Here is a 10,002-nt window from a genome sequence, read left to right as displayed (position 1 = left end):
ATTTGAGTCTGCTAGAGTTACTGCTTTATGTAACTGTGATGTTTCTTGTTTCTTGTAGAAAAACTCTCGCAGTGACTGTATTTGTTTGTAGTGAAGGTTAACTATGTCAATCAGGCCACGTCCGCCATCTTTACGTGGAAGGGTTAATCTTTCTGTGGCAGATTTAGGATGATGTTGTTTATGCTTAGTAAGTGTTGTTCTTGTTTTCCTTTGGAGTTGCTCGAGATCTGTGTGAGTCCAATGTATAACTCCAAAAGAGTATGTGAGTACAAATTAAAATCCATTTATTGACAATATTGCTCTATAATTAAACTAGATATTCTATTAAGTAATAATAAACTTTTGTATACACTTGACAGTCCTCCCAGACAATCTCAACACTACTTTGAAAAATAATTCCGGTCGTTTGACGTCAGTCAATTATCCAGCCCATTACACGAGTAACATGCACTACGTAATAAAGATCGAAAGTAATCCTGCATCAAGGATTGTTATCAACCTGGATCATTTAGAAGTGGAGTGGCAAGAAGATTGCCTCTACGACTATTTAGAGATAACTGAGAGATTGGCTGAAAGAGGAAAACGATTTTGTGGATCATTAATTGATGAAAAGTAAGAAAATATGTCTATTTTATTAGTGTTTTCAAGAAAAATATGTCTATTTTTCTTGAAAATATATTTTTCTAGAACAAAGGTTCTCAACCTTTCTTTATTCGTTCATCTCCTGCGTCTTCTGTGTGTTGACATGAAACGCTAACCGAACCTTCTTGCGTACTTCTGGGGAACATGTATTATCAGTTGAGAACTACTCGTCTAGAACAAATTACTGTACTATTGAATCATTGTGTACTTTTGGTACACAATGATTCAACAGTACAGTAATTTATACACTCGACCCCCTATAATACGGGTTGCTATAGTTCGGATTCCTATATCACGGCGAAAAAATTGTGACAGTATTCATACAAACATGCTAAAAAAACCCCTATAATTCGGTAAAACGTCATCGCCGACTCGTGTGGAATCAAATACGCTTAATGAGTATCTTAATCCTTTCTTAAATAATAGAAAAATAAATCTTAATTTTTGATTTATATTTAATACATGAGAATTGTTTATGTTTTATATTGTAGGCTTTAATAACCTGTAAGCCTTCAAACAAGTCGATAAACTCTACTAATTAAACGAATAGTGAAAATCCTGTTGGGCTAAATTACAGCTAATTAATTAATTAAGATATTTTGGAATTTTGCTAAAGATGGGCTATTAAGCCGCCATCTCGTGTTAAATTTAATAATTAGAAATAAATCAATTTAATTTAGAATATTCTGGAATAAAAAGTCGGCCCGACATGGAAGTCGAAACCACAACCCCTGTTTACGGTGCATATTCGTTGCCAGTGTGGGTTCGAGTTCCGCTCCGGAATAACCTTAACTTCCAGAATAATCTATATCAGGGGTGTCCAACCTTTTTGTTTCCCTGGGCCACATTGAAAGAAGTCATGGAGTTTTGGGCCACAAGTATATTTTGGCTCAATCCTTAAATATATAAGTATATTTAAGGATTAACATGTCTAGATTATAGTAATAAGTATTAAAAGTTTACCACAAAAAAGAATATTTTAAAAAATTACTTCTACAGACACTTTCAATTTTTATTTAGAAATAGATAAATTCATTTATTATAAAAGAGACAAACAAAAATTTATTTGAAAAACACAAATATTTGTTTTATTTGGGTCTGTAATTAATAGAAACGACGAAACACCATTTTAAAGTGCATTTTTATTCAACTAATATATTTATAAATAATATATAGCCCAAAAAGTAGCCAAAGTGCNAGTATTTCAAATGGCATGCAAATTGACCAACAATGGTATAACATCATAGAGGGTGCAACAAGTCAATAGTTTATATATTTCTAGGATTATACATTGTCGTGTAAAAATTTTATTGTCAGTTTTACCTTTTTTTAAAGTTTATACAACATATACTTCTGTGTGTTTTTTTGTGACACTTTTAAAGAAAACCTGTATGTATGTATTTTTTGTAAATAACCTTTTTTAAAGAAAAAAATTTGTTATAAATAGGTGATTAAAATGTTACTAATAATTATAATTTGTAATTAGTTGTGTAGCATAATGATATGGATTTCGATGTAAAACGCCCTTAAGAGAAAAAATGGAAATTGTCAAAGACATTATAAATTAGAAATGTGAGATCCGAATAGCTTCCGGGTCTAAATTAATAATTTAAAAGGAAAGTAAAATCTTTCCCGAAAAATATTCTTCCAATTTGATGGAAAAATAACTTTTTTCTAGCGTGGGAAAACAGCTAGGAGAGTCACTTCCTTTGACGGAAGTATGAGTATCCTCTGTTTTTCCCTTATCTGCTAAAAATCTTGCTTTGATGGAAACTGTTTACCCCTCATTTCTCCTCTTCCCATCCGTTCACGTGGATAAAGTCTCGACTGATAATTGGTCGTAAATCAGAAGATAGATGAGAAGTTCAATCGAATTCGGGGAGTTCGTCAGAAAATCTCATAGAGGAGAGATGTCTCCCATATTGGCTCCACATCGCCCTGAGGAGTTCGTCAACAGATTCCAGAGTATTCAGACGAAATCCATACAAGCTCCTAAAAGCCAACGCCCTATGCTATGAGCAAATACAGTATACAAAAGGCTTACTTCCATGGACATAAATATTCTCAGTTAAGTTGATCTCTCCATGAACAGAAGGCAGAGAAACCCCGGAGAGAAGTAAATACGTCACATACAGAGGAAAAGGAGGACTACTAACAGGTTGTATGTTTTAATATGAAATTGTGAGCTTTCTCTCTCGACATATATTTTAAGCTGAATTCATTGTGTCTCATTCATTTGTAACTCTATTTGTATAGTTTTATATATATATAAAACTATACAAATGGAGTTACAAATGAATGAGACACAATGAATTCAACTTAATGAGTTACAAATGAATGAGACACAAAATAATAAACATATATATATGTTTATTAAATTCCTTTTATTATTAGTTAATATAATGTCACCTCGATCTCTGAATCAGACCCCTCACGCGTGTTAATCCGCGTGTAAAATAAATGATTAACTGGTGTCCAGGAATCCTGACATAGATCTGGACTTCGCCGTCTAGATCGGTTTCACGTATTTACCATCCTCCTATAAAAATAGAACTGTTAGATAGAACTGTTTTTTAATCCTGAAGAGGGCCTCTAAAAGATGGCCGAAAACGTTAGATTATTAAAATCTTTTGACTGCTGGAAGTAGTATTGAGGTGTTAATTGTTGTTTCTCCTATAAAAAAGTTACGAGAGCCGATCTCACGATCGAGTGCCCGTAAGCGGCGTGAACTTATTCTACGTCCTTGGCTTCTCACAGAAAACATAACAAATTTATAGTACAAGTACTGTGAAAAGGATGATGAAACATGTGGAGTATCTTAAGGTATTATAAAATGTCTTTTTATGTCTTGTAAACATTTTCTACTCGAGTTGTTTTTGTGTAAATTCAATATGAATTTTGTTTTGTAGCACTGAAGAGGGGCTAGAAAATCAAACTTGCCCGAAATGCATATGTAAACAATAAAGGAGTTTTATAACCTGTAAAGCTGTGAGAAAGTCTACCGAAAATTTGTTCGGATTGAAGAGACATTTACCTATTAGATATATATATATATAAATGGACGTGTGTGTCCCTATATTTCACTTATATATATATAGATAGATAGATAAAGATGCTTGTTAATTAAGCAAAGAGTTCTATACCGATCAACGTATCCGCAGCAAACTTGGCATGAATATTCTTCGAAACCCTGGAAAAAAACCTCCAGCAATAGGTTGCTTAGCTTTCCTGGCAAAACTTAAAACCGTGTGTATGGTACCATATTTTATAAAACCAAATTTTATATTTTTAATTATTATAAAATGTCAAAAGGCTTAATTTTGAATGTAGGGATGGGTTTTATAAAAAATTGCAAATATCTCGAGTAAGTCCGACCTACTCGAGATATGACGACCCTCTTTATCTCCCCACCCATTCGACCTTTACCAAAATCTAACAGCATGAAACCCCCTAATACACAAATCTCCCTCCAAAATTTCAAAACTTTTCGACAAAAACCACAAAGAGGGTGAACAAAATCATGCCCCTTCCACACACACTAACATCCATACATTCAGAAAAATCCCGAATTATTTGAATTTCTCGACGTTTCAAGGTTCTCTGAGTCCAAAATGTAAAAATCTTGGGGGGTCATTCTTTGACCGATCGCCAAACTTTCCCTCTGTTACAGTATATATAACCTAACAGAGCCGGGAAAATAATACTGTGGGTTCCGATCACCAACCACCCATAAATCCTACCCCCTCTTAACTTTAGTCTGAACAATGTTATTGTGTATTGCAGTTTCATTATTGTAAATACTTGGGTCAGTAAATGTACTGTACGTTACATTTTAGTCACCAAGGCCATTGTTTTTATTATATTAGCTAATAAATGTAATAAATAGTTAAATCTGTGATGCCTGATTGGATGTTGTGAAACCAATCGTTAACAGTTTCTTAATAATTTGAAAATTAATGTACTGTCAAACATCGATACAGCGCCATCATTTGTTCTCATCCGAAATCGATAATAAATCGAGTGTGGCGCTAAACCAGAGAATCTTAACAATACAAATTAAGTTATATAAAGTAATGAGATCTGCAAGCAAATTTGAGATATCGTGGCAAGAGTTTCCTTTGTAATGCAAAAGCTTATATTTGGTGATTCAGAGATAGAGACGGATATTTAATAGTTATGAGAAAGATCTGTTCATTAGCGCTGTAACGGGATAGAGCTATGTCGAGGTTTTACTGTAATAAATCTAATAATAACTTTAAAATATTTCCCTCTCATTTTCTAATCCAATATCTATTAATTCATAAACTTTATTACCAAAAATTTGTAATTATTGGGCAGATAATTGCTCTTTATTTTATCATTAAAGATGCTTTGTTTACACATTTAAAATGTGTTTTATTTCATTATAATTATGAAAATTATTCGTTGAAATTGTTATTAGTTTAATTATTCACTCAGCTTTATCACAATCAATCGATCATTTTAATTTTGCAAAGCAATTTAACAGAATTATTAAACTTTAAGAGTTATTTTCTAGTCTTAGTAGGAGGCAATTTCAATACCAACGATTTGAATTGCAAGTTAAAGTAGTGAAGGATCATCCTCGTAATTAGTGTTTAAATGGACTTCTTAATGTCGGCTTCATTTGCATATATTTTCGATTACTGTCGCGTGAAAATTAAAAAGTGTGTGAATGTCATTTTTTTTCTTTTTAACGAGAAGCAAATTAATGTGAATGTTCGTAGACTAATTATAAAATGGCGGCATTACAGGTATTTGAAAATTAGGTTAAACAAAAGATGTTTCGAGGTACATTTATCTTGTCCAGAAATGCAAAAATATTTGGGAATTTCTTTTCTACGTATGGATGCGTGTCTGTGTATATTGGGGAGATTTGGTAGGGATATTTGTATATTAGAGGGATTGAAGCCATGAAATTTTGGTGTGTAGAGATCAAGCTAGTGTGAAGCTAGAGGGAGGCACGTGTTTTATCTCAAGTAGAGTTGGACATACTGTAATGATTTTACTCGTTATTATCATTTACAATTTTTTTATAAAATTCATCCCTATCCTCAAAATGAAGCTTTCTGCCATTTTATAATTAATAATATAAAAATTTTAAAAATAAAATATCATAACAACAGATGGTGCCACCACGATTATAAATTTTTTGCCGCTAGGTTACGAAACTCGTTGCTGAATTTTTACGGTTACAAACGAATTAATTGTACAATACATTTTATAATATTTTAATTAATATTGATGTCTGATTTATTTAAAACTTTTTAAGTTTGATATACTGTAATTTAATTGGTTTAATAAATACAGTACTTAAATCTACGTTTTTAGAAATACAGGGTTGCAATTTTCCAGAATGATTGTAGATAAACTGTAGGAATTCTTAAAATTTTGGATCTATATAAACTCTTTACAATTTTCAGGAATATTAATTGTTTTTTCCTGATTTTTTAACTTTATTTATAGTTTTAAAAGTAATTTAAGTGAAAATTAAATTATGACTTTATAGACAAATTTATATGATTACTTAAATATATATGCCAAATGGGTGTATCTCTCGAGAGGATTTTCATTGAGGAAACTGGTCTCTAGTTTTAGACACGTGAAGAAAATACAGAAAACTTTACGTAGCCAACCCGTTGTGAGGCGCGAACCCACGACCAACTTAGTGTTCGGTGACAGGTAAAAAATATTTCAATTGGATTGCTAAATTGAAACTGTGAGCTTTCTAGTGACGAGTCTATTAAAAAATTTTTTTCATATTTTTAATGTTTCCGAAATAATAAAACTGAAGGAGGATTCTGTATGATATTTGTAGTTTATTCTAGAAGGATACTTTAAATGTTTTTCTCGATTTTCAATACAAAATTTCTGAATACTGTACTTAAAGTCAATAAGCACCAACACATCTCTCAACTAGAACTTTGCTACTAAAAAACTGTTTTGTTAATAATTAAATTAATTATAATCATTTAATGAAAATGTTACACATTTTATATTTGAAAAAATTCAACGAGTTACCTAACTTTTCCGGCAAAATTTAAAGTTTTTGTGACGCCATCTGATGTCATATTTATTAAAAACTTTTTATATTTTTAATTATTATAAAATGACAAAAAACTTAATTTTGAGGGTGGAGATGAATGTTATAAAAAATTGTAAATGCTAATAACGAGTAAAATCTTCGTCAAGTCCGACCTTACTTGAGATATGAGACAACTTTCTCTCTCCACCTAATACACAAACCTCCATGAAAAATTTCAGAAATTTTTGACAAAGAGGACAGGAGTTATTAAGCTTCAAAAGGGGTGAACAAAATCGTGCCCCCTCCCACATACACACATACGTACAGAAAAACTCCCAAAATTTTTTGCATTTCTCGACGTTCAAGATGTCATAGGTTCAAAAATGTAAAAATCTTAAAAGGTATTGTACAATCTTTGTATCCCAATTTTTGCAGCAAAACGAGGAGACTACATTATATACTGATTTCTATTATACATTTGCTTTCCGAAATACTGTAGAATGAAGTTCAATAATTGATATTGTTATAATTAATCTTTATAGACTACATTTAATCAAAATATAATAAACTTGCATAATTAAAAATATATATTTTTTTAAAACTAGCAAAATTTTGAGAAAATGGGGTCTAAACCTTGTTAACTCGAAACTGTTTAACTCGAAGTCGAAATTTTTTTACCCTTTAAACTTCGACTTAACGAAGTTTTATTGTAAACATTTTTTACATACGAATAATTAGGTATATAGCAAATGTAAGAAGGTAAAATGTAATATCAAAAAATGATCCTTCCGCTAATCTATAACGAATAATTTTTCAGATCTAACTACGTTTCCGAACAGCCAGTTGTGTATTTGGTATTTCATTCTGATTACTCCGTGACTGGAAGTGGTTTCGTCTTAAGATGGGAATCTGTAATCGGAGACAGCTGTGGAGAATTACATAAAACGTCATCTTACATCGTTTTACCAAGCGCTTCACGGCGATATCTTCCAGGATTAGACTGCTTCTTTAATCTATCTTCGTCTTCTAGAATACTCATCACCCTCACCCATTTCCATGTTGGTAGCCAAGATGGTCAGGATATTTGCTCTAACGATTATTTAAAGATCAGTCTAGACCAATCCCGAACGATTATTTTGTGTGGAAATTCTACATCTGTTCCGATGGGTCTCACATTCCTTTCTTATAGAGAGGTGCTCGACTTTCACTTCCACACAAATTCGGGTACGACACTTGGCAATACGGGATTCAACATTACGTGGAGAATCTGTAAGTTGTAAATTTTATGTATTTTTTTTAAATTAAATTATGTTGAATTTTTTTTCGATTTTTAGGGAACCATTCCAAGGTGGAAAGTTACGCAAGGCACGAGAAAATAACTTCAAATATGGGAGATTTGTATAGCTTGAATTTTCCACTTGATCCTCCCATGGATGTTGACTTCATTCAGAATCTTATAGTGCCTCTAGGTTACCGAATAAATTCGGTATATTTACATCATGATTTGCAAACTAGAGGATGCGAAGGAAAAATAGTCATCGAAGATCCTTACGGAGAAACTTTCAATATAATATGTCCCTCTAGTAAACTTTACCGAAATATATCGTCGACTTTGAATATTCTTCGATTTTTCTCGACCACGTCATTCTTAAAGCAACCTATTAAGTATCATATCAGTTATAACATAACTACAGGTGAGATCGTTTAAATTGCAACAGAACATACACTATATCTTACAAAAACTCCACCAGTTAATTCATTAGAAAAATAATAAGTGAGTGGAATATTGCACCATCCAGGATCTCAAATGAAATCTGGATGAGTGCCACCTCCCTCCAGAAGCCATGAAAATATATAAGTAAAATAAATACAAATAAAAATTAAAATTTTCAATGCAATATAAAAATATTAAAAGAAAATTTAATTTATAACACAAAAATCAAAATTTTGGGTGCCCTTTTGTGTCCGGTCCGGATCAAGTGACCTTGTTGGCCCTTTGTATCTGGGTAATATTTCTTTTAAGTTTCTGAAATATTGTATTTAAAGAATTGAAAATATACACTGTAATTAATAAATTAATTAAACAGCATATTAGGTTCAATCTTGTGAACGTGGGATGTTTAATTTAGTATAAATCTATTTCCATTAGATTTATATCAAACCCATCAGATCAAACTAATTCCATTATCGTCATTAACCTTTTATTAAGAATTAATGAATGAATTGTAGTATTGGAGTTTTTATAAGATAACCTGTTAATATTTCATAAATTAAATATATTTTGAAATGATTTTTAAATTTAAAAAAGAGTCAATGTAGAATACCCTATTACGTCAATTTTGCATCATTTTGCACTTCCCATTACAACAAGTGACGTAAAAACTTACATTATTACAGAGAAACGAGTACGTCTTAACTCATTAACGAATCGTCTTTGAAACAAGTTCATCCGTCAATAATATGCGTTAAATTTTTATGTTTGATATAGTCACAATATCGCGGAGGACGACATATGTTTAATAAATATATAAATTCGTTTTAAGCTTATTCTACATTAAACTAACAGGGCCCATATTTTTATTTTCTTGAATATGAAACTCTTATATTAAAAAAAATTAACGTTTTTAGCAATAAAATATTTATTTAATCTATTGTTTACAGTAAAGCAACAGGCTTTTCTTTTACCATTTTACAATGGATAAAAAATGATCTTTTGATGAATGAGAAGAATTCGTTTGTAGAAAATATAACAATAAAGATTAAGAGAATTTTTTTCTCTTAGACGAGAATGATATTCAAAGGAATTGATGCGTTAAATTTCTCAATGTCATATCCTTTTAAAAATATTCTGAATACTTTGGTGTCAAACAATGATTATTCTCTTTGAATGCGAAGCTTTTCACGCATTATAAAGCCGATACAAAGGTGCTAATTAATCAAAAAAGAAGTTGTAGACTCGTGTTGTTACTAACAATAATGGGATTTTCAACAATTTTATTAAAGGACAAGAATTGCTTACAGTTCAAGTTTCGGTTTTGAAGGTATTATTATGTTTAAGGGAATAAAATATAAATTTAGGATATTATTGAAGAATCAATTCATATAAATTTGCTTTTCTTGATGATACAAAATTACTTTTGACACTTCTTGGGTGTTTTTCTTTAAAAATATATACAGGTATCCCTTGATTAACGCGGTTAATTAATCCCTCGATCCTACTGCTTCTTTCAAAAACGCGTTAATCAAAATAAGTTATGTAAGTTAAGACAGCTGGTAAAGCCGCGTATATATAGGGATACCTGTATACAGTAAAACCT

General features: G+C 31.3%; 1 protein-coding gene across 1 annotated transcript in view; it reads left to right on the top strand.

Moving 5' to 3' along the window:
• The window catches only part of LOC111625244, a 211,495-nt gene that overhangs the window by 181,021 nt on the left and 20,472 nt on the right, over nt 1-10,002 (top strand). Inside the window, exons 14-16 of the mRNA XM_023368340.1 lie at nt 360-612; nt 7,503-7,954; nt 8,020-8,387. Of these exons, the coding sequence (XP_023224108.1) occupies nt 360-612; nt 7,503-7,954; nt 8,020-8,387 (1,073 nt within the window). The remainder of the gene's footprint in view (nt 1-359; nt 613-7,502; nt 7,955-8,019; nt 8,388-10,002) is intronic.

The sequence above is a fragment of the Centruroides sculpturatus genome, unplaced genomic scaffold (assembly GCF_000671375.1).
Source record: "Centruroides sculpturatus isolate CEXI.00-Female unplaced genomic scaffold, Cexi_2.0 scaffold317, whole genome shotgun sequence".
Classification (NCBI taxonomy): domain Eukaryota; kingdom Metazoa; phylum Arthropoda; class Arachnida; order Scorpiones; family Buthidae; genus Centruroides; species Centruroides sculpturatus.
This window is presented reverse-complemented; position numbering and strand designations above follow the sequence as displayed.